Raw genomic sequence first — 27,221 nt, forward strand, 5'->3', positions numbered from 1 at the left:
GAGAACCATGACATCATGTGCACAGGGTTGAAGTGCCGGCTGGAAATGACAAAGAGCGCCCTGCACCGGCACCGCGGCGCTCAGTAGGTGAGCTCACGCACCTGGGGTCGCACGCTGACCCTGACGCAGGCGCTCCACGTGTCAGGGCATCATCCGTGAGCTGGGAACACGAGGCCCACCTCCCCGCGTTTACAGGTCCATCTGGGGCCGACCCGGCTGGTCTTCCCGCGTGCCGCCCGCGCATCGGGGGGGGTCCCCCCCGGAGGCCGCGCTCCCCCTCCCAGCGCCCCGCGGGCGCGCACGTCCGGGTCGCCAAGACTCAAGGGCTCCTGCAGCACCTGTCGCCGGGGGGAGGGCGGCCCGGGTGGGCCGCGGAAACTACAGCTCCCAGCCCTCGCTGCGCGGCCCGGGTTGGGGGTGGGGGGCAGGAGGGGCGGGCGGCAGGCTCCGCCTCGGGGGCGGGGCCAGGAGGCGGTGGACACCTGGGCCGGGCCAATGAGGGCCGCGGCCTCGGAGTGGGCTGGGCTTGCAGCGGAGCGCTGGCCGCAGGAGGGGAGCAAAGCTGTTGAGCCCGCGAGGAGTGAGGCTGAGCCCGGCCCTGCGCGCTCCCAGAGGGCCACCTCCTGAGACGGAGTTCCTCCTCAGCTGCTTCTGGCTCCGGGCTCCTCCTGCCCAGTGCAATGCATCCTTGAGTGGCGGCGTCTGGACCCCGGGCAGCCCCAGGCAACCGAAACCAAGAAAGAAGACTGGGGCCAAGACACGCGGTGGGGGCTTGGAAGCCTGGTTCCCTCTGAGCACATCTCTGGAGCGAGGGTGGCTTTGGGGTGGGGAGTTGTGCTGCAGGGAATCCAGCCAGGCCCCAAGATGGACACTTCTGGGCACTTCCATGACTCGGGGGTGGGGGACCTGGATGAAGACCCCAAGTGTCCCTGTCCATCCTCCGGGGACGAGCAGCAGCAGCAGCAGCCAGCCGCGGCCCCCCAGCAGTCCCCGGGACCCCTGGTGTCGCCTCAGCCTGCGCAGCTCCAGCAGCAGCCGCCACCACCACCGCATCCCTTGTCTCTGCTTGCCCAACTCCAGAGCCAGCCCGTCCAGCCCGGCCTGCTGCACTCCTCTCCCACGACGCTCAGGGGCCCCCCTTCGGCCAACTCCACTGCCGTCCTCCACCCTTCCTCCAGGCAGGGCAGCCAGCTCAATCTCAATGACCACTTGCTTGGCCACTCTCCAAGCTCCACAGCCACAAGTGGGCCTGGTGGAGGCAGCCGGCACCGGCAGGCCAGCCCCCTGGTGCACCGTCGGGACAGCAACCCCTTCACGGAGATCGCCATGAGCTCCTGCAAGTACAGTGGTGGGGTCATGAAGCCTCTGAGCCGGCTCAGTGCCTCCCGGAGGAACCTCATTGAGGCCGAGCCCGAAGGCCAAGCCCTCCAGCTCGTCAGCCCTAGCAACCCCCCAGAGATCATCATCTCCTCCCGGGAGGACAACCATGCCCACCAGACCCTGCTCCACCACCCCAACGCCACCCACAACCACCAGCACGCCGGCACCACCGCCAGCAGCACCACCTTCCCCAAAGCCAACAAGCGGAAAAACCAAAACATTGGTTATAAGCTGGGGCACAGGAGGGCCCTGTTTGAAAAGAGGAAGCGGCTCAGTGACTATGCTCTGATTTTTGGGATGTTTGGAATTGTTGTTATGGTGATAGAGACCGAGCTCTCTTGGGGTTTGTACTCAAAGGTAGGGGCTGTGGTTTCTCTTTATACCTTGAACAAAAGGAATATGTAGGTAGCAACAGAGAGAGAGAGAGAGAGAGAGAGATTGATGGAGGGGAGAGGCGGTGGTGGGAGAGGCGTTTGCTCAATTATATGGAACACTCTAACTTCCCATGGTTTTCTTTCTGAATCCGGGGAGAATTCATTCCTTGCTTTCTTTGGGGGGGGGGGGCATCCCTGTCCACTGTGTCTGTTGCAGACTCTGTGTTAGGGAGGATGAAAGATTCCCTTCTGAGAAATCGTTTTTCTCCTGGCTCACTCGTACCAAAGCGGAGCCCAGCGGCTTAACGCACCAATTAATTACACTCTGCCTTGATGTGCCTGCCAGTTCCTGCGCCTTCCTCCTCTACTGCACTCCATTTTCCCGAGGATAGGAGAGAAATAAATGTCTGGGTGGGGGGTGGGGACTCTGCCTATCCCTTCTCTCTCTGGCTTCTCCTTCTCTTCTCAAGTTTCTGTTTTCCTCCTCATCCCTGACAGACTTTGGGCAAAATAGAAAAGCACCAGTGACCCAAGTCCCTTGGGGGCACAGGAGAAAACACGGGCAGAGGGAGCCCACCATCCTTTCCCCCAGGAAAGAGCACTCAGGATAGAGCTGCTGCCTGTAAACAGCCCCTGCTGAAACCGGCTACAGGTGTCCCTGGCAGAGCAGGTGGGCACCGCCTTGGCCTTAGCCCCGGGAGCACCTCTCCTTTGGATGGGTGGGATGACAGGGCTCCCAGTGGCTGGTGGCTGGGAGCCCACGCCCCGTGCCCGCCTCTCAGGATATAAGGTGGAGTATGTGCACACCGGCCGAGGCTGGCAGCTTGGCTTAGCCTCAGCCTGGGCTTGGAAACCATAGCCTCCAGGGGCGTGGGCATGGAGGCAGGTGGGTTTCTGCCAGCACTCTGCCTGCTGGGGGCCCTTGCACTGCGGGCTGGAGGGCTAGGGGACCTGGGCATTCATCGGGCAGGTGGATTTCTTCCCACTCTACCCCTCACCCCCAGTGTGTTGTGGGGGGAGGGTGTATGGGAGTGTGTGTGTGTGCGTGCTGGCTTGTCCCTTGGATTTTTCTTATTTGTCATTTTGGGCAGGGGGTGGCTGGGAGGGGTTCAGCTGTTGGAGGTTTCAAATAGAGCTTGTTTCAGGCTGGGCACAGCTGCTGTGGGACTGCCACATTCCTTGTCGAAATCCAGCCGCAAAGACCTAGGAGGTGCTGATCGGATTTCCCTCATTACTAGCCTCTCTCTCCAGCAGGGCATGGGTAGACCTGTCAGGCCACCTGAGTGGTCAGCACCAAGACTTCCTTCCAAGCGGAGAGGGTCTCCCAAGGGCCTGGCTGCTCAGGGGAGGCTGCCCCAGGAGAGGGTAGCCCCTGGAAGCCTCCTGCATCTGAATAGTGCCAGGATTTGAGCCCCTCAGAGAGCAGAAGTGAGCGGGGTTTCCCCGGGAATAGCAGCTCACTTAGTCATCCCTGAAGCCAGCCTCTGAGCCTGCTGCTGCTCCCTTGGGCTGCCTCTCTTGCTGGTGCTTGGGCGGGGGGGGGGGGGGGGGGGCATGGAGGGGCTGGCACCCTCAGCATAGCCCTGTCACCCTCCGGCCACCTATGGGGACCAGGAGCTCACAGCCAGGGAGACTGAGAAAGGCGCAAGTGCTAGGGGGCAAGGGGAAGGGGGGAGGCCAGCACCCCAGTGGCCCCCATGGTCAGAGCTCTTGAGGGAATGGCTTCTTCTGGGGATGGGCCCCAGCATGGGGTGGGTCAGTGTACCTTGGTCATGATGCCAGGGGAGGGTTGTTGCTGGCAGGGAAGGGTCTGGAGCAGGTGCTATTCCTATGGAGTATTCCGGGAGGGGACCTGACCTGGAGCCAGGGAAAGCAGACTGCAGTGTAAAGGAAGAATGACGTGGTCCTCAGGGCTGGGTGTCCGAGTGTCTAGGTTGCTGAGCCCCATGGTAGCCTGAGGGGTCATGATCGGGAAGGTTCTGCTTGCCCCTGGGATGGCATGGTTTGTGATCAGCAGGGCTCACTGTGACCTCCCCCCAGCCTTTCTGTCAGCCCACCTGTGCGTTGAGTCCCTCAGGGACTGGCACTTTTGGGGTGTCTCCTATGTCAGGCCCTCAGGACCCAGAAGGGGTAAGGCAGCTCTCCCTCTCTGCTCCCACACAAACGGGATCATTTAAAAAAATCAGAGTGGAGTTTGAATCCCAGCTCTGCTGCTTCCAGAGCTGTGATCGTGGACAACCCGGGTAACTTCTGTGAGCCTGTCTCCCCAGCTGTCAGTGGGGCGAGCGAATCTGATAAGTGTAAGGCTCCAACATGGGCCCATTGTCATTGTTATTAATAGTGGTGATGAGAGGAGAGACGTCTTCCTCCAGCTCTGGCTCCTCCACCAGCTGGGCCCTCGCAGGTTGGGACTAACACTTGTTGCCTGCAGGAGAAATTGCATCCTCTTGGGGAGAAGTTCTGACAAGGGTGGGTCTTCTGCCTGGAAATGGCCTCTAATCTCGGTCCCATTTTCTGGGAGAGTACATCAGGCTCTACCGTGGTGAGAGGGTTTCAGTGAGGACGGAGGATCGTCTACCGGGCCCTGGGCTGGCAGCACGGTCTTCTGCTGAACTCTGTGTGTCGGGTTGGCTTTGCGACCTGCATGGAGGTGGCTTTGGCGGATTGGGTAGCTCTGCGTTGATGATGGTGTGTCCCACACAGAGGCCCTTGGGACGGGGGCACGCTTTCTCTGCAAGCAATGGAAGGCCACTGGCTCGTGCCAGAGCGGCTGCTTTCTGGAATTCTCTGCTTTCTTCCACGGGGCTGCAGACTCCTGTTGGCATCTTTGGCTGATATCTGTTGCCAGGGAGGAACTGGCTGTGTGGGCCTGGTTCCCCTGAGAAGGAACAGAACATGCCCTGAGCCTGTTCAGAGTTCATGCATGAGGCAGCCAGTGCGAGGAGGTAAGAAGTTGGCGAGAAGCCAGGAAGAGTGGCTCTTGGTTCCCTCCTCACAAGCCCCAGGGGATGGCAGGGGAGGCAGCTGGGCTGAACCTGGGCCTGGATGCCAGGAGAGCCCAGGCCATGAGGCTCCTTGCAGAGAAGGGCCACAGGTGGCCCTTGCGGGCACCCACTAGTACAGGGCTGCCCCTGACCCGAACAGGGAGAGCATCTTTGGGGAATCCTCCCTGGCCTTCCATGTCTCTCCAAAGCTGCTTGGAGGTATACCCACTTTGTTGCCTTGAGCTGCCTGCTGCACTCATTCACTGGGTCAAGGGGAAGCTGGGGCCGGCCTCCCTCCTCCCCGGCCTGCAGACTCCCCAGGCCCAGCCTGCCACCTCACTGTGGCTCAGTTTCTCTGACTCCCTGTGGGTCTATTTCTCAGGGACCTCTGGTGTCAGTCTGGAAATTACTGGAACAGGGGCAGCTCTCTTTTACCTGGTTTGTGCTCAGCCTCACAGTACCCCAGGCTCATTCTCTGACTGAGTCTCATGTCCTTCTGCCCCTACTGTCCACACCTGCCTGCCTCACCAGCTTCTCCTGCAAGGGGACCCTCCACCCCTCTGCTCGTCCCACTAGCCCTGCCTGGCCTTGTTGCTGGGCTTGCCCTGGCCATGGGTGGGAGTTGGAGGGACGGTCCTTCTTCCCTCACCCCAGATGCTCTTTCTTGAACAGAACAGCTCGCGGGAGGCTGTCTTGCAAATGGCAGGCCCTTCAGCATGCCCAGCAGATCCTGGTCATTTCCTGTTCAAAGAAAATGGGGTCTCTTAGGGTAACTTGTTGTGTGTCTTTGCTGACCTCACAGGGGTCAGGGAGTCCACCCTCAGCCTCCAGCCTGAGTGATGGAGTCTCAGCTGTCTATGCCCTTGCCCTCCCTGGTCATGAGGACCTTGTGTGCAGAGGAGCAGAGCAGCAGGTGGGCTTGGTTGGCAGACTGGGCCGCACCTCCTGCCAGACCTGGGAGCCCTCTGGGGTTGGTGGGTGGCTGTCGGGACAACCTGATGTTTGGGAGGAGATGTATCAGGGTACCCGTGTCAGTGGTTGTAAGAATGTCAGCAGCGCTGAATGGGATTGACCCCATGTGGACTGTCCCTGCATGAGGACCTGGAGGACAGGGTTGCAGGAGGTGGGAGAGTCTGAGTGTCCTGAGGTCACACTGTCACCTGGAGTGTCCTGGCCCAGGGAAGGCAAGAGAGGCCCTGAGAGTGTGGAGGCCAGGTTGTGCTCCCATACCAGGTGCTGGTGACCCTGTTTACAACATTTGCGATAGCCCACATGTGAGTCAAACATGTGTAACTAACCGCAGAGGGGCGACTCAGCAGTGCATGCTTGTCCTCGGTGCATCATCACCCTGTTTATAGTGGTCCAGGGTGCTTGCCGACACCCCTTCCTCCTGGCATGGCGTGGCCCTGGGTGTGTGGCCCTGGCGGGCTGATTGGGAGGCTGGGAGACTGCCTCGTGCAGCCCTTACTGGGCTTTCAGGGAGGGGCACTGGCTAGGCCATGGGCCAAAGATCTGCTTTGAAAAATAGAAGGTAAAGAAACATAAAATGAAAAGAAATTCGAGTCACCTCTGTAGAGACACTGCAGCCTGGCTAGAGCTGCAGAATCAGCAGAGAGCATTGGTTTTGTGGCCGTTATTTGTACCGCACGTTTGGGGGAGAATGTGTGATGGAGCCAGGGTGTGAGGGTGTCAGAGCTCAGTGCCAGTCAGCCCTTCCGCTCTGTCGGACCTGTTTTTCTCCTCTTTCTTTTAAAACCCCAAAGGGAGAGAGAGAAACAAGAAAATCAGCTATTCCTCTTTAAATAATGAGGGTGGGGTATTCTGAGACCACACTGCTCTCAGGAGCCACAGGGAGGAAGTTCTGTGCCTTTTCTTCTACTGAACAAAGTCCGGAGGAGGCTGATGGGTTCTGAGGGGCCCTGGGCACGCCCTGCCCCCCAGGAGCTCAGCTGGAGCTGCTGGAGGAGGGAAGTGGGGAGGAGGACTGGGGGGAAGGATGGCCGGCAGGTGGGGCAAGGGGAGGAGGGCAGGGCGGGGGGCAGCACTGCCTGTGAGCACCAAGACGGGAGAGGGGCTGCTCTGCAGTATGGGGGTGGGGGGTGTCAGGGTTGTGGGGGCGTCTTGCCCTGGGAGCGGATGGGGTCTTATACCCTTGTCCCCTGTCCCCAGGCCAAGCTGCACTGTGAGCGGCTGGGGTGAGAACCTAACTTCCAGTGGAGGCCTCTTCCCTTTCTTGCTGCTGCCTGAGAAGCTGCTTGTGGTTCCTAGAAGAGGCAGATGGAGGCTGATGGGCTGGAGCCCCAGGATGCTGGATACTGGGCCAGATACTGAGGATACTGGGCCAGGAGGGACTTTATCCAGGATGACAGGAAGGTGGGAGCCCATGCAGGTGCCCCAAGTGCTGTGTCTTGGGAGGTGCCAGTGCAGGGTGCTGGGGTAGCCTGGGTCCAGGGCGAGATGGTACCCAGACCCAGGGGCAGTGCTGGAGGGCTGCCAATGCTGACCTGGGGCCCTGCTGGCGGCACTTGGGGGGGGGGGTGGTGTCCAACGCCTTCAGCCTGCCTGATGCCTGCCCTCTGCAGCTGGCAGAACTCCCTCCCTCCCTGGGGTGCCTCTTCTGCCCCTGTACTGGCTGCAGGGCTCCTCCTGGGGCAACCCGCTGGGCTCAGCACATAGGGCGCATGCGGAATTTCCATGCTTGCCAATCCTTGCGACCCCAGCATGGCCACAGGGTTCCTGCAAGCAGCTGTGGCTCCCAGGTGGAAAGCTGAGCTGCAGAGGGGTGTGTGGTTGCACCTGCTGCCCCCTCAGGAGCAATGGTTCTAAAGCCAGAGCCTGAGTCTCTAGCGCCTGCTTGTTCCAAACCCTGCCATGGATGATTTGAATGAGGGAAGCTCTAAATGTTTCTCCGTCCCTGGTTCTAGAGTTTTCTTCTTCATCCACAAGTCCTCGTTGCCTCCTTCCTGGTGTGAGGCTGTGTTTGGCTCTGTCAGGTATAATGTTAAAGACCTATCTGCTTCCCCTCTTGCTTCTGTCTTGCTGTGTGGCCATTGTCGAGGCCCTTTGCCTCTCTGGGCCTCTGTTTCTTTGGTTCAAAAATGAGGGCAGGGCTCTCACTCATTTCCCCCCCACCCTGCTCCAGCACCCTCTGGCCTACCACATGTGTTTGCTCTACTGCAGAGACCACAGGCCGCAGTCCTCACGCTCTGTCTTGGGGAACGGGGGCAGGCCTGAACCCAGGTGCCACCCACATGGGCTGACTGCAGCATCTGCTGGTGGTGTTGGGGGCACGGAAGAGAGAGGCAGCACGTTGTGGTGTTGGGGGCTCCTTGTGGACAGTGGTTGCCCCCCCCAACCCCCCAAGATTAACCAGAATGGAATGGGAGGATTAAAGGCAGGGACCTTTCTGAGAGTGAGGACGTCAGACAGGAGTGGGGCCAAGGGGCAGAGCAGTGGAAGGGGTCTGGAGCCAGGTCTCACCCTGGAGGTTCTCTGAAGGGTGTAGGGTGCTCGTGCCAAGGACGAGGGCACAAAGGCGATTTAAGGTTCAGTTGGTATCTGTAGTTTGCAGGAACTCAGCATCCCACATTAAAGACCCACTGCTTTTCTTTTCTGAGAGTTGATATGATCTGGCGCAGCCAGGCTGGCATGGTGGTCAGTTAAGGACGTGGGCTCTGGGTTTGAGTTCAGACTCGGTGGCATAGGGGGTGGGTCTCCAGGGAGTGTCTTGAATTTGAAGCCCATTTCTCAGATGTCAAGAGGGAATCAGAGCCTCTGGCTGCAGCCTAGCACCTGGCACAGAGTCAGGCACACGCTGAGCCTTGACGTCTACCAGTTGTTGCTTTTAGGAGCCCACTGCTCAGAAGATTCTCTTGTTAACCCACAACTACCCAGGGGACCGTGGAGGGGCATGAGTGCACATGTCGCCCTCCACCCTGGAAGAGGCGAGCATATGTGGTCGGTGCTCCCTCCTCATCTAACCGATGGCCTCCCCTTGGATGACAGGCCACCCCATCATGGTCTGGATGGGTCCCCATGGGTGTGTCTAGACAAGTGAGGGGAAGCAGGATGTTCCCGGAAAGCAAGGCTGTAGTGATGGCTTGGCCTGGGCTTCTGGAGCCTTCTTGCCTCAGGGGACCTGGCTGTCCTAACTCGTGGTCAGCAATCTGTGGCCTGGGCACAGCTAACTGGGTGTGTCCACGCAAACAGGACAGGTGGAGAGAGAACAAAAATAAGCCCATGGAGTCAAGCCAGGCCAGAGCCTGAGAGTCCAGGAGGAAGGTCAGGGGGATGCATGATGACCGGGCAGAATGAAGTGGAGAACATGGGGTGGCAGGGGCAGGGCCAGCCAGTAGGCTGTCCTGGGACAGAACCAGGGGGCCCAGGAAACTCGGGGGCTTTCTCATATGTCTTTGAGATGACAGGCTTTCCTTGGAGACATGTGATAGGGAATGCAGGGTTGTGGGGCTGCTGGACCAAGTCCTTTCTTGGGTTCCTGTGGCGGCCACTGGTACCTCCCCTAGCCTGGGTGGTGAGGGACATGCCAGGGGTCAGGGCCTGCCCTGTGTGGAGGACACTTCTACAGGGCCTGCCTGGCTGCAAGGTAACGAGAGTTGTGTTCTGAGCAGAGCCGTGGTGGCACTAAATGAACAACATGCAAATGATGTGTGAAATAATATGCAAATTGGCATCTGTTGTGTTTGAGTCAGCTCATTGGGCATTTTCCTTAAGGGGCAGGCGTGATGTCAGTGTCAGATGAGCAGGAAAGCTGTCCTAGGGCCAGTCCCACAGGGGCTGAGCTGCTGACATCTACCCCTGAGAGCTCGCGGGCCCCGGACCTGCCAGTGGCATCTCTAGGAACCGTGCTTTGCTGAACTTATGGATAGAGAAACCCACAAAGGTGGGAGCCTGCCAGGGGCAGAAGGGAAGGAGTCCCTGTGTGCAGAGCCAGTCTGGTTGGGGGGGCCATAAGGCCAGTGGCGCTGGCACCCCAAGTCTCAATTTCCCGCTTGTGTGTGGAGGGAGGGCTGCTCGGCAGCCTGGCGAGAACTGAATGTGCTGTGGTGGGTAAGTGGCCAGCTGCTGGCAGGCACACCCCCGGCTGCCAACAAGGGGAGTCCTTCCCAGCGCCTTTGCCTGACTTGGCAACTGCCGGCGTCCACACAGGGATTTTGCAGAGCTTTTCTCCTTTTTAAGAAGATTCCTGATTTTCACAAATTGGGGCTTAGCCATTTTCTCACTTTTCTGGCTTCCACTGGGTCAGACGCTGGCTTGCTCTGCCAGGGTCTGCATAGCTCCTACACGTGGGAGCACTGGGAGTCACTGCCGTATGTGATGTCACCTTCCTCCAAGACGAGGGCTTGGACTGCGTGTGTCAGTCAGTTGGGCTCCTGCCTTTGGAGGGGCTCAGAGCTGATGGCCTGAAGGGGTGGCCTTCTCTAGGGGAGCTGGTGGCACACCTGGCCAGGCATGGAATCACACCTCTGCACTGAGCCGCCAGGTCCCATGGGCCCAGCAGGTGTGAGGAAGGCAGGGCAGTGGCTCGGAGAAGTTATGTGATTTGTTCAGGGCCACTCAGCATCGCGAGTGGCAAGTACAGCGGGAATCTGGGAAATCCAGGTGTTGTCCCACTGAACACGTCCACATGGTGGGCCGTATGCTGGTTCTAGGCCTGCAAAGGTCTGTGTCCTTAAGAACGCGAGTCAGCCACAGGGGTGTCTCCTTGATGGGATGTGTGGCTCCCTGCAGACTCTTCCTAAGACAGCTCAGGCTTTTGACATAGACCAGGATTAGATCCTGACTGTCCTATTTAGCTGTGGGGCCTTGAGCAGGGGCCTCTTTGTCTGGAAATGGGACCATCGTCCCTGTGGCTAAGGGTGAGGATGGAGGATTGTGTGTGGCACAGACCTGGCCCCAGGGTCCCATCTCCAAGGCTTTTCCTCCCAGAGCCCAGTGGCCATGGGATCCCAGGGGCTCCTTCAGCAGGTTCTGTGACTCCTGCCCGTCTGGCTCTGGGCAGGACCTAGTGTTTTCCCCGTTCCTAGGGGGATGATGGTGCTGAGCTGGACAGGACAGCGTCTGGCACAAGACAGACTGTCTGCCAGCGAGGGAGGATCCGTCATGCGTGAGATGACACAGGGGCAGGGTGGAGGTGGGGCTGTGAGGGTGTCCTCCGTGGGTGAACAGGTTGTATATAATGCTCCTGTCCTCAGCTGCTGGGAGAAGGCACTACTTGCATAAAATGGAAATGTCTTAGCCTTCCATAAAAGTGGCTTCAGAGCAACAGGGAATCTTATTCAGCAGTGAAGATGAGGATAGATCGGGGAGGAGAAGAAAGTGAACGTGACCAAGGGCCTCCCTCATCCGCATGGGTGTCCCTGCCCGAGGCTCAGAGAAGTCAGGGAGTGTGCCCAGGGCCTCACAGCATGGAGGAACAGAGTTGTGATTTGAACCCAGGCATGTCCCCAAAGCCTGTGCCTTGTGTGGCCATCTCCTGGCCTGGCCCTTTGAAGCCCCAGAGCTGTACTTGCTCCTTGAAGCTGCCCACCCAGCCCGTCAATCCCCTTACTCTGCCTGCCTTGTGGCCTCAGCAGGGGATTGGAGTTCTGTGCTGCAGAGGTTTGTGGGTCCTCCAGGAAGCTCGGTGTGCGACATGACGGGCTGGGCTCTGGGCGGAGGTCCCCTGAGGCTCCATGGGGTCAGCCAGGCTGCCACAGCCTTGTATGAGGTGTTCTTGCCCTTGCCCTGCAGGATCCTGACTACGCAACCCTGGTGAGAAAATCAGCCTCCAGCCCTGTGAGCCCGGACATCACAGTTCTGCCCCCAGCTTCGCAGGGACGTGGGGATGCAGGCACACGGTCACATGGGGACAGGCTGTCCGTGCCTGCTGCTGCCCTTGTAGTTTGCCCCAGTATCACCTGAAGACTCCACTCACAGATGTACCCACCCAAACCCAAAGGACCAGCCTGAGCCCTGACCGTGTGCCCCGGCTGCTGCCGGGCCATGAAGCCTATCCTACAGTGACCCCTCCCCATGGTGGGTCCTTCCTGCATCACCCTGGGGACCCACCCACTCCACCTCCTCAGCACCTCTATGCTCAGAAGGTTGGCAGGTGCCAGGTGCCCTGCTTTGCTCTGGGGTCCAACACCGAGTGAGACTTGGGCTCGTGTGGGAGAGGTGACCGCATTGAGGGGACAGAAGCGGGCACATGCAGCCCGGGTCTGACCTACAGCTGGAGGCTGGGGCTCCCACTCACCCAACTCCCTCTCTGTCCATATCCCTGCCTGTCCCCCCTCTGTCCATGTCCTTGCCTGTCCCTCTCTGTCCACATCCTTGCCTATACCCCCCTCTGTCCATGTCCTTGCTTGTCCCCCGTCTCTGTCCGCGCCTGGCGTCCGCCCCCAGCCAGCTCTGCTGCTCCCACGCCCCCAGGAGAGCCCAGCCTTGGCCTCTGCAAACACAGCTGACTTGGGTCCAGATCCGGCCTCCGTCACTTAGTGCCTGAGTGGTTTGGGGCGAGCTGCCTTAATGCTTCTGTTCTGTCTCCTTGGGGGTTAATGATAACCCCATTTCCAGGGCAGCTGTGGGGGTTGAACCAGCCACTGCTGCGGGCAAAGCACGTGATGTAGTTCTTGGCTCATGCTGAGATGCGGGTGCAGAGCGAGGCCTTGGACTAGGGTGTGGAGGCTTGGCTTCTGGCCTCAGTTTTGTCATCTGGAAAATGGGAGAAGTGAGGTTGTGGATGGAAGAGCTCCCCCAGGAGGGAGGCGAGGGCCAGAGGGGGCCAGGGCGTGAGGGTGGGGGGCGGCTGGGGGAGGGTTAGCCTCTTGTCCTGGGAGGAGAGACTGCCCAGGCATTGAGGCTAAGTGGGTTTCGTCACGCTCAGGCCCTTCTGGCCAGCCTCCCTCCCCGCAGGCCAGCCCTTGGCATGGGGCCTGTGCACTCCTGAGCCCTCCTAGCAGCAGGGATTTAATTACTATAATGTAAGTAGCCGTGGCTTGAGGCCTTTTGGCGGAAGGGAAACAGATTTGTCTTCTTCTCACTGGGAGAATAAAAATCGATGGGAAGGAAAGGAAATGTCCCTTCCCCTAAAGTATCCAAGGCTGCCACTGGGCAGCTTTCCTGGGGGCATGGGGAGGAGGTGCTGTGTCCGATGGAAAGACCCTTGGTACTTGCTTTTCCTTCCATGTTGTGACTCAGTGAGGCTGCCTCTGTTTCCCCAGTGATCATGGTGACAGGCCAACCTACCATACAAGTGCCCACTATGTGCCTGGCACTGCCCCTGAGGCATTTCTAGTTGTGTAGGGAGCCCAGGCGGGAAAGTCAGTAACTGCCAATGGTTTGTAGGACATCTATTACGACCCATGGTTTTCAAGGTACTGCCAGGATCGTAGGAAGAACCCCGGCAGACAGAAACCCCAGCCCCCAGGACAGGGTCGCAGGTACACCTGACACTAACTGTGATGCTGTTATACACTCTGCTGGAAGATATTAAATGCTATCAAGAGAAACAAAGCTAGGCGGGAAGGCAGGGGAGGGTCCTGATTTTGACCACATTGCTGGGCAAGAGCTCCCGGGAGGTGGCATGTGTTGAAGGGTCATGGGGAGGTGATGGAGAAGGAAGTAGGAGAGGGGGGGCCGGGTCAGAAGGTGCTGGAAGATGCCGGCATATCCGGTGGCTCTGCCCCAACACATGGAATGCACGCGCGGGGCCTTATGTTCCCAGGAAGTGAGAGTGTTAATATGGAAGTGAAGAGAGAGACGTGAAATTTCTGTTAATGATATTTTTTATTGAACCCAATATAGTAAAAATATTCCATTTCAACATGTCTTCAATGGAGGGAATTATGGAGAGCTTACGTTCTGTTTTTCATACTGAGTCCTTGAAAACCAGTGTGCACCTTACGGCACCCCACAGTCAGATACCAGATCTTCAGTGGAAATACCAGATCAGTGTTAGGGTTCAGAATTTGTGGTGAAAGAAGCAGACTCACGCACCTGAGTGGTTGCAGATATATCTGAAAGTTTTCCAATAAGTAGTACATGGATTATCAATTTTTAAAATAATTTTTTTTGATTTGGAGAGAGAGAGAGAGAGAGAGAGCATGTGAACAGGGGAAGGGGCAGAGGGAGAGACTCCCAAGCAGACCCCCTGCCGAGTGGGGAGCCCAATGTCATGACAGGTACCCCCAACTATCAATTTTTAAATGTAAATTATTGGAAATGAAATACATGTAAAAATCCTGTTGTACTGTCTACATTGCAGGGCCAGTGGTCACGTAGCCAGTGCCCACTGTATTGGGCAATGAGGTCTCAGACTGTAAGGGTCTGTAAGGCCAACTCACTGAGGGTGCATGGAAGGCACTGTGGGCTCTGTGGGGTGTTTGAGGAATCCGGCTTTTACTGGATGAAGCAGTTGGAGGCCTCTGAGGGGAGTCACAAGGTCTAACTTAAGTTTTATTTATTTTTTAAAGATTTTATTTATTCATAGAGACAGAGAAAGAGAGAGAGGCAGAGACACAGGCAGAGGCAGAAGCAGGCTCCGTGCAGGGAGCCTGACGCAGGACTCGATCCCCTGACTCCAGGATCACACCCTGGGCTGAAGGCAGGCACTCAACCGTTGAGCCACCCAGGGATCCCCCAGCAACTTAGGTTTTATTTTTTATTTTTTATTTTTTAATGAAGTATTTTCTTATTTTGTGCTGTCTTTATTTATTTTTTTTAAATTTATTTATTCATGATAGACACACACACACACACACACGCACACACACAGAGAGAGAGAGGCAGAAGCAGGCTCCATGCAGGGAGCCCGATGTGGGACTCGATCCTGGGACACCAGGATCATGCCCTAGGCCAAAGGCAGGCGTTAAACCACTGAGCCACCCAGGGATCCCCGCAACTTAGGTTTTAATAGGACCTCTCTGGCTGCAGAGTTGGGAAGGAGTGTTGGGGCCAAGGAGCCTCAGTAAGCTGACTGGCCAGGTGAGGGCCGGGTGGTTGGGCCTGGGGTGGCATGGTGGGACAGTGACAAGTGGTTAGATACTTGGGATACTAGGGAGGACGTCATCCCTGGCAGACAGGTGTGGGGTGGTAGTGCTGGGGAGGTGGGGAGGGAAGACAGGAGTTGGGAGGATGCCGAGTGAGTACAAGGATGGGGTTTCCATTACCCAGCATGGAGAAGACTGTGGGAGAGATAGTTCTGGGGGGAAGGTGGAATTCGGGGTTGGACTGTGGTGGAGGTGTGTTGGGGGGTAGCATGTGCCCCAGGGACAGTGGGAGGTCAGCGGACAGTGCCTGGGGCATGGGAGGCTCTGCCCAGGCCCCTGCCCTGATGGATTGCCCCCCCCGCCCCCACCGCCCCCATTCTAGAGGACAGTTTGTGGCATCTCTGCCTCCAACACCACCAGGCTCATTACTCCGAAGCCACTGGAGGTTGCCGAGGTCTTTCTGGGTCAGAGCCGCATTTTAGGGTCAGGTTTTCCTGCTCCAGGCTGACTCCAGAGCAGGTGGATGAATGAGGGTTGAAAGCTCCCCAGCATGACTGGGAGGCCTGACTTTATGAGCAGTTACCGAAACAATACAAAACCCTAGAGACCTGTGTTCCTAATTTCCCAGCACGTCCATGCTGGGTGTGGGGCAGGAGCAAGGGGAGGCGGTGCCAGCTCCCCAGGTCCTGCCAGCCTCATGCTCGCCCGCTGCATAGCTGAGGGTCCAGGGCTCAGCAGTCACGCCTGGCCCCTCATGGCCAGGAGGGGAGGCAGGAAAGGGCCCATGATGAGGGGCTCCATCTGTCTCCTGATGTTGGTTCCTGGGCCTGGAGGGCACATGTCTCGGGACCTGTGGACCATGGCCCCTGGTTCTGACAGCCCAGGCCCGCAGGCCAGATCTGCACGTTGACCCCCACTGGCCATGGCACTTTGGTGATTTAATGTTTGAGCCCATTTGCCCGTCTGGTGAAGGGTGTGGTGGTGCCTGCTGTGCAGTTTTGCGAATTGGTGTTAATGCAGGGGCTTGGCCCAGTGACTGGACACTTAGTCAGCTGGCTCATGGCACCTGTGGATTCCCCTTCTTTGTCCGTGGGCCCAAGGAGGGCCTGTGCGCAGGGAGGGGATGGAGCAGAGGAGGCCATCTGATGTGGTGCAAGAAAGGGGGAGAGAGAACATGGGGATCCCCGCACCGTGACACCGGGGACCTGACTCTGTGCCTCTAGATCAGGGCTTCTCAGCTGGGGGGACTCTGGTCCACAGAGGGGCACTTAGCGATGCCCACCCACATTGCTGGTCCTCACAGGAGGCCGATGTTGTGGAGGGGGGTGCTGGTGCTGGTACACAGCCCGCAGGGCGTTCCCAGTGTGAAGAATCACCTGGCCCCCAATGTCCCTGAGGTTGGGAGACCCTGCGCTGGAGGACTCACTGTCACAGGCTCTCGGGTAAGTAAGAGCTGGTCAGTGCTTTCTCAGCCCAGCTCCCCCGCTTTGCTCAGGAGCAGCCCTTGTCACCAGGCTCTGGGCCAGGAGTGCAAGGCCTAGGTCAAGATTGGACTTGGACATTTCCTTGTTTCTCTGGTCTGTGTCTGCCTCCCTGCTGGGCTGGTTGGTCTGTCAGTCATTGGTGATCCATGATGTGTGGCACCATCTCTGCAGCCACTCAAGGCCTGGGGGCTGCCCAGGGGGCTGTGCCCTGCTGACAGTGACAGCCAGTGGGATCCTAGACTTTCTATTGCAGCCCTGATGAGACTTCTGGGGGAGGGAGAGCCCAGGATGCCCTCTGCCCCTGCAAGGTCACCCACCTGGTGCCCTCCCAGATCTGTCCCATCTGGCCTCTTAAGCTGTGTCTCCGGGAACAGGTAGAGCTGGTCTCCATTTGGGGGAGATGGAATTTTTAGGACAATGCAGGGCTGTTCATTCTGCTGTGTGAGTGGGGACAGAGCTGGGTGAGCAGCAGTGGGTGTGGACCCCCCCTGTTTCCTGGCAGGGGGAACAGCTGAGTGTGCCAGCCTGGGCATTGCTAAGATCCATCTGGGGTGAGTGGGCCAGAGTTCCTCAGTGGCCACCTCAGGAACTCAGTGTTTGTTCTGAGCTCAAGACTGGCCCTGGGGATGACAGGACCCACTGTTGGCGAAGGGTCTACACCAGGGTGCTGAGGCTCTGAGGATACTCTGTTGGGCAGGTGTTCGCTGATGCCCCTTCTCTGCTAGGCGCTGGCCTGGAATTAGGGGGCATGGAGGTGGACAATTCATGGTAGAGAGGGGTCAGGCTGCCACCTGTCCTGAGGTGAAGCAGCCTGGGGCAGGTGCAGCATGGTGTTGAGGGCACGCCTGTGACTCTTCATGTCTGGAGGCTTCTCGGAGGAGGTAACACTGGGAGGAGGTTGCACTGGGCCATGAAGGATGGTAGGGCTTTGTGAGGCAAAAGAGAGGAGTGTTCCAAGCTGAAAGGAGTGTCTGGCCAAGGCCCAAGGTTGAACAGTGCCAGGTGTTCTCAGGGAGAGATGGAGGAGAAAGGCTTTCCTGGAAGTGTTGAGAACACAAGATGGTCATGGGGTCCTTGCCAGGCAGGGCAAGAGTTGGCATTTGGGTATAAGGACACAGAGAGTGATGGGAGGCCTGTGAGCAGTGCAGTGGTCAGGCCACTGCAGGGGCCAAGTTGTGGGGAGGTTGAGGCAGGGAGGCTGGCTGGAAGGGTATTGTGGTAGTGCCAGAGAAGGGGTGGAGGGAGGGGTGGGGTGGGCGCCAGTCGTGTCTGCCCTGGGTAGCCAGGCTGTGTGTGAGGGTTGAGGCTGGGCCTGTGGTCTGACTCCCTCCTTGCTCTGCCCAAAGCCTGGCCCTTTCTTGGAGGAGCTGTGAGGCCCCCGCAGCCTGCCTGACCCAGAGAGTGGCCACGCCAGCTCAGGGCCCCTCAGGACGGGGTCACCCCTCTCCTGCTGGTGTGCAGAGACTGGGAGGAGTCCCAGCAGGCTGTGTGACAGAGCCGGCTCTGGTGCTGGTGGGCCAGCCGCCAGTCCCCCTGAAGCTCAGTCTCTGTGTGTGAACTGCGGTCGGATGCTTGGCTCACAGGGGGGCTGTGTGAGGGAGTTAATGAGAACATAGGTGAGCTGTTCTTCACTCCCCCAATGAGCAGTATATTTTCCTGATGAGAACGGCTGGGGGGTGGGGGGTGACTGGGGCAGGGCCCTGCTGCCTTTTGAAGAGACAGAGATTGGGAAGTGGTGGCGATACTGAGTTTGGGCATGGATGTGTTGGCTTTGAGGGGCTCGGGCTCCCAGGAGAATGCCCTGTGGGTGTCCGGCCACACTAGAGTCTTCTGCTAGTGTGTTCACATGACTGACTGACCCTTCCTAGGTCCCCAGGACACCCAGCGCACTCTCAGGAGTGAGGGCAGTGTGGCAGCCCAGCCTCGGTCCAGAGGTTGGCTCAGCTCAGGCTCCAGAGGGGCAGGAGGCCTGGATTTGGGATCCATGACCTATATTCCCGCTGGCTCTGCCCCTTTCTATCAGGAGGATCTGGGCAGGTGCCTGGGTTCCCTGAAGGGCAGTGTCTCTTATGAGGTGAGAGGTGTGGGTCCCCCCAGTGCCAGGCACTGAGGGGCTCTGGGCAAATGTCTGTGAAGGGATGAAAGAGGGGAGGCAGGTGGGCAAGGCAAGCCCAGGGCACAGGGTAGGCAATGAGGGTATCTGCCTCAGTAGCCATGTGTGTGGGCAGTTGTGGGGTTGGGGCTGGGGCTGGGGGCTGCTGTGGTGCCTGCCTCATGGCTCCGCGACGGGTCTAGATAGATAGGCAGCACTAGGGACAGCAGAGCACCTAACTTACACGCATCTCTCCTCTGTAAGCACAGTAAGCTGAGGGGAGAATTGCCCCGAAGGGCTCTCTGCAGAGAGCTGGGCTTCCTCTCAGGTCTGTGGCCTGGCAAGCCCTCCTCGGCCGCCTGTCCACCCGGTGCCTGGCTGTATGTGGAGAGGTAGCTGCTATCTGCAGGCAGGGGTGCCCGGGGTGGGGTGGGGCTGTGGTCTGCTTGGGGGCGACACAAGGGGCACGTTGTATGCAGAGAGTGTAGAAAAATAAATACAACTGAGTAAAAAAGTCAGTCTGCTTCTCATTATCAGCCTACAGCAGCTCTTCTCAGTAAGTCCGAGATAAGATTCTCCTGAGGAGGCGCTAACCCTGGGCCTGGGGTGTGGAGAGGTCTTTCCCATAGCAGAGGCAGCAGGGGATGTGGGGAAGGACATTTCAGGCTTGCGGCGCCTGGGGGTCTGGGGCCTGGAGACCCCTGCAGGGAAGGGGAAAGAGGGCAGGGTAGGGATGAGGCATGTGGGCAGTGGCTGTGGAGGCCTGGCCAGGCCCTTAGGATGTGGGCAGGAAGAGGGCATGTCCTGCGTTGGCAGACTGGCCCTCCCCTTCCAGAAGGAAAGCCCTTGGCCTGGGAGGCTGGTGTGGGGGGCTCCCCAGGATGCATGGTACGAGATGGACTGTGATTCACATTTCTCCATGTTGCATGGCAAGGATGTGCATGAGGATCAAAACGAGCATTTTCAGGGTTTTATTACTGAGATTGAAGCAGGTTGTGGGAGGGCCCACATGGAGGATTGTGGGAGCATCTCTCTCTGGGCTGGAAGGCTCAGCAGCGGCCAAGGTGGGCAGTGTACCCGGGGCTCGGTGAGGCTCTGTGCCCAGGATGGCATTTTGGGCCCCCTTCCCACCTGACCCCTTGGAGGGCTCTTTGCCTGAGGGCAGCAAGGTCCAGGTCTGCTCTGGAGCCAGACACCTGTGGTCGGCTGTCTGTGAAGGGATGAGTGCTTGTCAGCACAGGCCTCAGTGTACCTGGGTGGGGACCCCCACAGGCAGGGGAGCAGAGACCTTGGGAAGTCTGGGGGTGGCGTCCCTCTTGTGATCTGCTCCCCAAGGCAGGTGCGTCTGCTTCCAACCAGGGGCGGGCTGGCATGTGGCTGGGCTGAGCCCTGGGGAGCCCTGGGGCCCTTCCTGGAAGCTAGGGGCACACGGTGGCGTCAGTGGGATGTGGGGTGTTGGCAGGGCGCAATGCCAGAAGGAGCAGGCAGTTTTTGTCTGGGTGTGTGTCAACCCTGAACAGCTGGTTCTGACCACCAGGAGGATTCCCAGGTACAGTCTGGGCCTGATGGGGAGAGTGGGGACAGTGCCGGGGCTGACCCATGATGCCTGCCCTGGGCACGGAGAGCTGTTTGCCTGCCCGCCCTGACTGCGCCGTGGTGGAAGGCATGTGAGGGCCCATGCTTGATGCCCCGTGGGCAGCTGCTGCCCTCTGCCCTGGGGCCTCATCTCTATTTTTTTTTAAATTTTTATTTATTTACGATAGTCACAGAGAGAGAGAGAGAGAGAGAGGCAGAGACATAGGCAGAGGGAGAAGCAGGCTCCATGCACCAGGAGCCCGATGTGGGATTCGATCCCGGGTCTCCAGGATCGCGCCCTGAGCCAAAGGCAGGCGCCAAACCGCTGCGCCACCCAGGGATCCTGGGCCTCATCTCTAGAATGAGGCTAAGGATATTGCCTTCCGACGGGACTGGCTTATTGTGGGGCCAAGGTGGGGGAGGTGAGAACACTTCGAACAATATGAGAAGCTACAAGCGTGGACAGAGGACCTCGGACCCGCCAGCCAGGGACCCAGAGTGCCCTGAAGGTGTCCTGCCTGCAGCCTCTGCCTCCACTGACCCCTAGGGACTGGCCTGCCTGCTACCAGGCTCTCCCCACCTCAGCCAACTACCCCCACACAACACGTCCCAGGGTCCTGTCACCTGCACAGTCCCTGACCCAACATTCTGGGACTATCTTTGTGTTGAATGAGGAAAGGACAGGAGATGTCTCTCCTCTTGGGTCTTACTCTCCATTAAAGGGAGAAAAATTGCTTTATGAAGTCTTGTCAGAACACGTTAGTTTAATAACGCATGGATCACGCAAACCTGTGCAGTCCCCAGGGTTCATCCTGGGGTGCCTGGAGGAGTGTGTGGGGTGCCTCCTCTCTCCTGGCCAGCCTTGCTGGCCTACTGTCTGACCCCTGCCCTTGGCTGAGAGCTGCCTTCGGCTGGGAGCTGACCTCACAGGTGGAACTGGGAGTCCTCAATGGCCATGGCGCTTGAGAGCGTGTCTGTCTTATGGGGCGCCATCTGGAATGTCCTTAGGTGCCACAGGAAGTGTGGCCTCCCCGGCTGCCCTCTGCCCACTCCAGGCATTGCTTGCCAGGATCTCAGCCTCTGGCTGCCAAGCAGGCCCCACGCTCTGCAGGTCCCTCCCTGCCTCCCTGGTCTCTCACCTGCTGAGAGCTTCCGACCTCATGGGGGCTGAGGTGAGAGAAGGGAGTGTGAGGCCTGATGCCTGGAAAGCTGGGGACGCGTCTCTATACAAGGGGGGATGGGCTGCATGGTGGCTGCAGGGGCGAGCCCAGCTCTGGGGGAGGCATCCAACCCCATGGAGGCTGAGCGGACCACCAGGACTGCAGGTGGGTAGGCCTTCAGTGGAGTTCCTCCTGGAGATCGGGGGCTGCGCTGAGGGCCAGGACTCACGGGGGCTGTGGATGGTTCAGATGGAGCAGCATGCAGGGCTGTTGGTTACTGAGCCCCCCGCCCCCAAGGGCAGGCCCCGTGCTGAGCCACTTGACACACGCATCTCATTCCATGTTCATGGCACTTTGTGAGGCCAGTGCTCAAAAGTATACATCTGTGAGTGCAGGCTTGGTGTCCCTGCCCCTGAGTAGCCAGGTGGGGTTAAGCCAGACCTCCTGACCACCATGCTTTGTGCCTCTGCTGACACCAACCCAGGCCCTTAGCTCAAGGGTCTTGTGGTAACAGGGGTGAGAGCAGATGGTGTGTGAGGAGGGAGGTGTGGACCAGGAACAAAGTAATTACGGGAGGGCAGGAAGGCTCACAGAGGGGTGGCCCTGACCATCCCCTAGGCCAGATTCTGTGTGGCACCTGGGAAGACACCAGTATGGGCTGCAGGTCAGTGGGTTGGGGCAGGGGTGGGGGGCTTCCAGATGGCAGGGTGACTCCAGATATTGTCAGCTCCATCCTGTCCTCCTCGAGGGGTGGTCCTGGGTGGGGTACTGGTCCTGCTCCAGGGGTCGTGGTTGGGATGGGCAGGTGTGGCAGGTGTGGCTGTGATTTCAGAAGCTAGGAGACGAGCCCACTGACATCTCCAGCCTGGCCAGGCTCCCTGTGTGTTCCCACACCCACACTTTCTCAGACCCAAGGATAGGAGGTCTGGGGATCAGAGAGGGGAAGGCACTCACTGCCACATGTGGACTTCTGAATGTTTCCCTTGTGCCTCACCATGCTCTCAGGGTCCTCTCATGCCAGGGCTTTGTTCTGGAGAGAACTGAAACGGGGTCATCAGAGGAGGAAGGCGCCAAGCTCACAGGGTTCTTGTCTGGGGGTGCTTGGATAGGTGGGAGGGGTGGGGGCCAAGTGGGAGAGCAAGACCTGGTAGATCAAAAAGATTTTTCTGGGACTCACAGGTATGGACCGGGATGCTGACCCCATGGCTTCTGTGCAGTATGACTAGAGGCAAGGACTTGGCTGCTCTGAGGATCGGTTTCCTTGGTCACAATAGCACATACCTCGGTGATTCCCAAACTTTGCTACATTTTGGGATCACCTGGGGATCTCTAAGCTGCTTCCACCTGGCTCCTGGCTCCTGCCCCCTGCTGTCAAAGGCCCATGGGCCACCCGGGTGTCAGGGTCTTTAGAAACTCCCCAGGGGACACCGATGATCAGCACAGTTTGGAGCCGCCATCACGGGTCTGTGGGATGAAGGGGGGACCTGGGCTCGATTTGGTGGCCTGCTCTCGGGGACTTGGGCAGGGTGTCCATGGGGACACAGTGCCGGAAGGGTCTGGGCGGCTTGAGGCTCTGCAGACCTGAGCCGTCCGGTGGAGGTCGTGCGTCGGCTGGGCTGACCTGCAGGAGGAGAGGGTTCTGCCGCCAGGCTGGGGTCTTTCTCCCTCAGGCAGTCGCTCCTTGCTCATTTTCCTTGAATGGCAGAGATTAGATTTAGCAGATGGGTGCAATGAGGGGAAACAAGAAGGGGGTCCCCGCTCCAGGCAGGGGGCTGCGTAGCTTTCTGTGAGTCATACACCACTTTTCCACTTTCTCCTCCATCCACAAATCCTTCCTGGGCAAACGTCTTTGACTTCTTTTTACTGCCCCCGAAACACGGTGGATCTTCTAATAGCACAGGCTCTTTGGATCTCTAACCAGCCGGTCACCAAATCCTACCCAAAGTGTACTCAGAACAGATGCCTTTAATAAAATATATTACCTTTAAGCCAGTGTAAACCTGTGGAATTTGTACATTTCTTTTAGAGCATCTCTACAAATTTTACAATATTGAAATCGCCACCCAGTGACCTTTTGGGAAATACTAGATAAATTACAAGAGACAAATAGATAAACCAAACAGGGAAGTACAGTTTCTAATGCTGGTCCTGCTCGGTTCTTAAGCTGCGTCTAGAAACCCCCGACTACCAAGGAGCCCTCCACAGCCTCTGCCGGTGCTGGCAGGAGCAGGTGGCCACCGACAGGTCTGTGAGGCAGCTCCAGACAGCTCCCCGCTCCGAGTCCTGTCTGCTTCTGTTCTCCATCAGCCCAAACACTTCCTCTGGTAGCCAGGGCCCTGCAAATGCTCTCGGGGTGGCCAGGACTGCTTTGTCTGCTGTGGGTCTGCCCCGGGCATGTGGCCAGGACCCCTTGGCCTTGCAGGTGACAGCTGAGCCTGGCTGAGCCCAGTGACCCTCCGTGGAACATTCTTGAGGTCTGGGCCAGCCCTCGGTCACCCATGTGTGGACTGCCCACTTTGTGTGCATCCTTCCCCCCCGCGGGTTAGGTCCTGGGACCCTCTTGCCCATGGGGCACCTTGCTCCCTACCAGCTGGCGACGGTCAGGTGTGATATCCTATTCATACTCTGGGTGGGGAAAAGAAATTTTGAAGGGAAATGGTCTATAAAACCACATCTCTGAGAGCGTGGGGGTCTTCTGGGGACTCACTGCTCCTTCCCGTCATGGGAGCTGCTCATCTTGCAAGTGCACACGCAGAGCCTTGGATGGGGTGGGGGCGGTGGGCAATGCATCACCCTGCTTCCCCAGGGCTGCTAATTGCACTTCCTTGCTGGCAGCGGCCATGTGTGGATGGGCTCATTTCACGGGTAGGTGAGCTCAGTGGCCAGCCCGGCTGTGTTGCTGTCGCCGTTCTGTGACCTGCACCTACATTGACCAGAGGCACTGCCCACGTCTGCGGGGCCTCTGCTGCCATGTTCCCCACACAGACCCCACCACACTGACCCTTGGCTGTGGCCCAAGACCCCGTCACCCTCATGTTGGGGGAGGAAGGGAGGGGAGAAAGAAAATTGGGGGTTGAAGGGTGTCCTGAGGCTACAGGCCCTTCTGTAGGTGGGCAGCTCTGTTAGGAACGGAAAGAAGCCCTTCCCATGCTGCCCAGGGGCTACTCAGGTCTCCATGACTATCAACTCTACGCGCATTAATGGAGGTTTTTCTCACATATGGGGCAGCTTGCTAGGTGCTAAGGGTTGAGGAGAAGCCCCAGGATGACCTGGTTCCTACACTCCAGGAGCTCAGAGCCTGGTAAACAGACTGCACTCTGATGCTCTCCTGGGGGGCTGCCACTCTGCTCCAGCTCCCAGTGGAGGAAGCAGAGGGCCACTGTGGGGGCTACTGGCAGCCACAGGCCCACAGATGGGTCTGGTATGCTGCCTGCGGAACGTCGGGCCGGGAGGGCTGTGCTGTGAGCGGGGTTGGGTGGTGAGCAGGTGCCTTGCTTGGGGGTCCGGCTCAATCCTGCAGACCCTGGAGCCCCAGGGGGATTTAGGCCATTGGGAGGCACACTTTGCACCTTCTGTGACCTGGGGTGGAATCCACATGGCTTTCAGGAGTGCAGGGTGAAGGTCCATGTTCGGACCCACAGCTGGCTGATTGCACTAATCTGGGCGCATCTGATGGGCAGACCATAGCACTGACGTCCTCCAGACCTGAGACCACCGCTCCGTGAGGCCCCCACACCCTCTATTCCCTACTTGTTTGTGCACCTCTGGCCACCTGACCCGTGTCTCCAGCTATCCCCCCACGTTCACAGCTGGTGGCAGCTGGAGGGAGCAGGGTGAGTTCCTCAGGAAGGATGTGTCCTCCTGACCCTGGGGCTCAGGCTGCCTGGCCTCCTCCAGCCCTGCAGGAACGCCCACCTGGCTCCCCACAGCCCAAGGCCAGCCGGGCCCCATCAGGGAGACAAGTCTCCTGGGGCCCCCTGTCTCCCTGACCCCAAGTGACACAAACAGCTAAAGTGGAGTGGCTGCCTGGAGGTGTGGACCTGCTGCTTCTCTGTGCTAATGGGGTTCAGGTTCGGGGTGCCACTGTCTGTGCTGGGTGCTCAAGAGCCTGGCACCCCCCACCCCACCCCAGCCTCTGGCACCTGCAGGGAATGGCTAGGGGTGGGAGGGACAGGCTCTCCTCCATGAGCACCACTTCTCCCACTGCCTTGTCGGCCTTGGTGCTGGGTCCCAGAGCTTCTCCAGGGTGGGGAGCCTGGTGGGGGCTGCTTGGGATTTCTGTTTTCCTAGTCTTTGCTCACAGCTGTTATATGTAAAGGCTTAAACAATGTGTTCTAAGCAAGGAAACAAGTCGGTGGGATGAGGAAGGTGATGGTGGCACTGCCCACCTGCCCACGCACCCTCTGTGCAGTTCACTGCCCAGAGGGCGAACCTACCCATTTGTTTGTTCACCATGTACTTGTCGAGTACCAGGTAATGGGGACAGAGACACAAGGAGAATCCAGACCCTGAACAGAGTAGCCTGGAGTCTGGGGTGACTACCCATGGAGTTCAGAGGCTGCGGGATCTCAGCTATTGCCAGCCCTGTTCTTGGGAAACAAGGAGGTACCTGTGGTGCAGGAAGGAAGCTATGTGGGTGAGGAGCACGAGGCGGGGCAGGAGAGGGGACACAGCAGAAGGGAGGCAGCCAGCACCCCAGCACCTGGCTCCCTGCTGCAGCTCCAGCCATGGCCAGTGAGGCCCCCATGGCGTGAAGGTGGGCTCTGCCCTGGCAAGCTGTGTCCCCCAGTGCCTTGTGTCCCATCTATGTGGTGAGGCTTGGGGCTACGGGAAGATTTTTTTTTTTTTTTTTTTTTGCTGCTACGGGAGGATCTTGGTGATTGGCTCTGAGCTAAGGTTCTATGTCCAGCGCAGGGCACAGTAGAGCTGGGGCATGAGCTCCTTGGGTGGCAGGTGTCCCTGTCTCACCCAGATGGGGCCCTAGGGGTCCTGTGGTGGCCTTGCCAGCACAGGGCTTCTGGGTCTCCTCCTGCCATGGACTCAGGCAGCCTGAGCCCCAGGGTCAGGAGGACACATCCTTCCTGTGCTCTCCTGGGGGTTCCTGGGAAAGGGTCAGGTATAGGCTGACTCTTCGTGGACTGAGTCCATGGCAGGCCTCAGAGGCTGTCCCTTCTGTTCTGCCCCAAAACCTGAGGTCACTTTCAGGGGTCACATTCACAGGTCTGTGAAGAAGACAATGCTTTGGCAGGACGGTGTTAGAAGATTTGGGGTCCTGAGCTGTGTGACCCTGGGTCGTTGTGGGAGTACCCCAAGTCTCAGTTTTCCTATCTGTGAGATGGGAATGCCTGTCCCTATCTCCCAGAAATGCTTTGTAAACAGGAAGACCCTCAGCTAATATCCGGGACACAGTGATCCGGTAGCAAATATATTCTGATATTTGGGCCTCTCCATCACCATGGCCTCTTCTGTGCTGAGAAGGTTGGCAAGGGAAGGCAGGAGAGGCATGTGATTATCCACGACAGACATAACAGGAAAGCATGATGGAGAATCACTCTGAACACAGGCACTGCACTCATGAGCGCCGGGTCCACTCATGAGGCTTGTCTAGAAGATGATGTCTGTCCACGAGCCTGGGAGCAGGAACCGTGGCCAGGGGTCTGCTCATGGCCACCAGGAAGCCTGCCCTCCCATTGCTGGTGGTGGGTGTGGACACTGGGGTGTGTGGGGCAGAAGGGCAGGGCTGGGCCCTCTGGCCTCTTAGACCCTCTGGCTGCAGATGCTCTGTACGTAGTGAAATGGTACAATTCACGGTCTAGACCAGGAAACTCTGTGGAGTAGTTACTATTCATATTGATAGTTATGCCAGGCAGCAGGTGTACACTGGCCTCCAGGGCCACTGGGGGGCACGGCCACCCCTTTAGAATCCTGGACCCAGTGGTAGAGCATGTCCGTGTCCACTGTCTGGTCTTCCTCACAGGAGCTCTGGAAGCAAGAGAGGATGCTTCCTCTGTGCTGGTGAACGTTAGCAACAGGGATGGAGCAGGGCTGGCCTGCTCTGGGCTTTGGCCTGGCTTCCCTGTGGCCGGCTGGGGACAAGTGGGACTCAGGGGGAGGGCCTGCATGTTGGGGAGCACGGGGCATGGGCCTCCACTTACCTTGTGACCTCACCAAATTGTACAGTCA

General features: G+C 58.5%; 1 protein-coding gene across 6 annotated transcripts in view; it reads left to right on the forward strand.

Moving 5' to 3' along the window:
• The first annotated feature begins 509 nt into the window (after positions 1 to 509).
• The window catches only part of KCNN3 (potassium calcium-activated channel subfamily N member 3), a 133,071-nt gene continuing 106,359 nt past the window's right edge, over positions 510 to 27,221 (forward strand). For 2 of the 6 annotated variants that reach the window (XM_035719123.2, XM_035719124.2), the window contains exon 1: positions 519 to 1,737. In XM_035719123.2, coding sequence (XP_035575016.1) covers positions 865 to 1,737 — 873 coding nt within the window. In that variant the 5' untranslated portion in view covers positions 519 to 864. Of the gene's footprint in view, positions 1,738 to 2,522; positions 2,641 to 16,437; positions 16,586 to 27,221 lie in introns of those variants that run through there. The other 4 variants (XM_035719125.2, XM_025431047.3, XM_025431050.2 and 1 more) reach the window with 4 other exon arrangements.

The sequence above is a fragment of the Canis lupus genome, chromosome 7 (genome assembly GCF_003254725.2).
Source record: "Canis lupus dingo isolate Sandy chromosome 7, ASM325472v2, whole genome shotgun sequence".
NCBI lineage: Eukaryota > Metazoa > Chordata > Mammalia > Carnivora > Canidae > Canis > Canis lupus.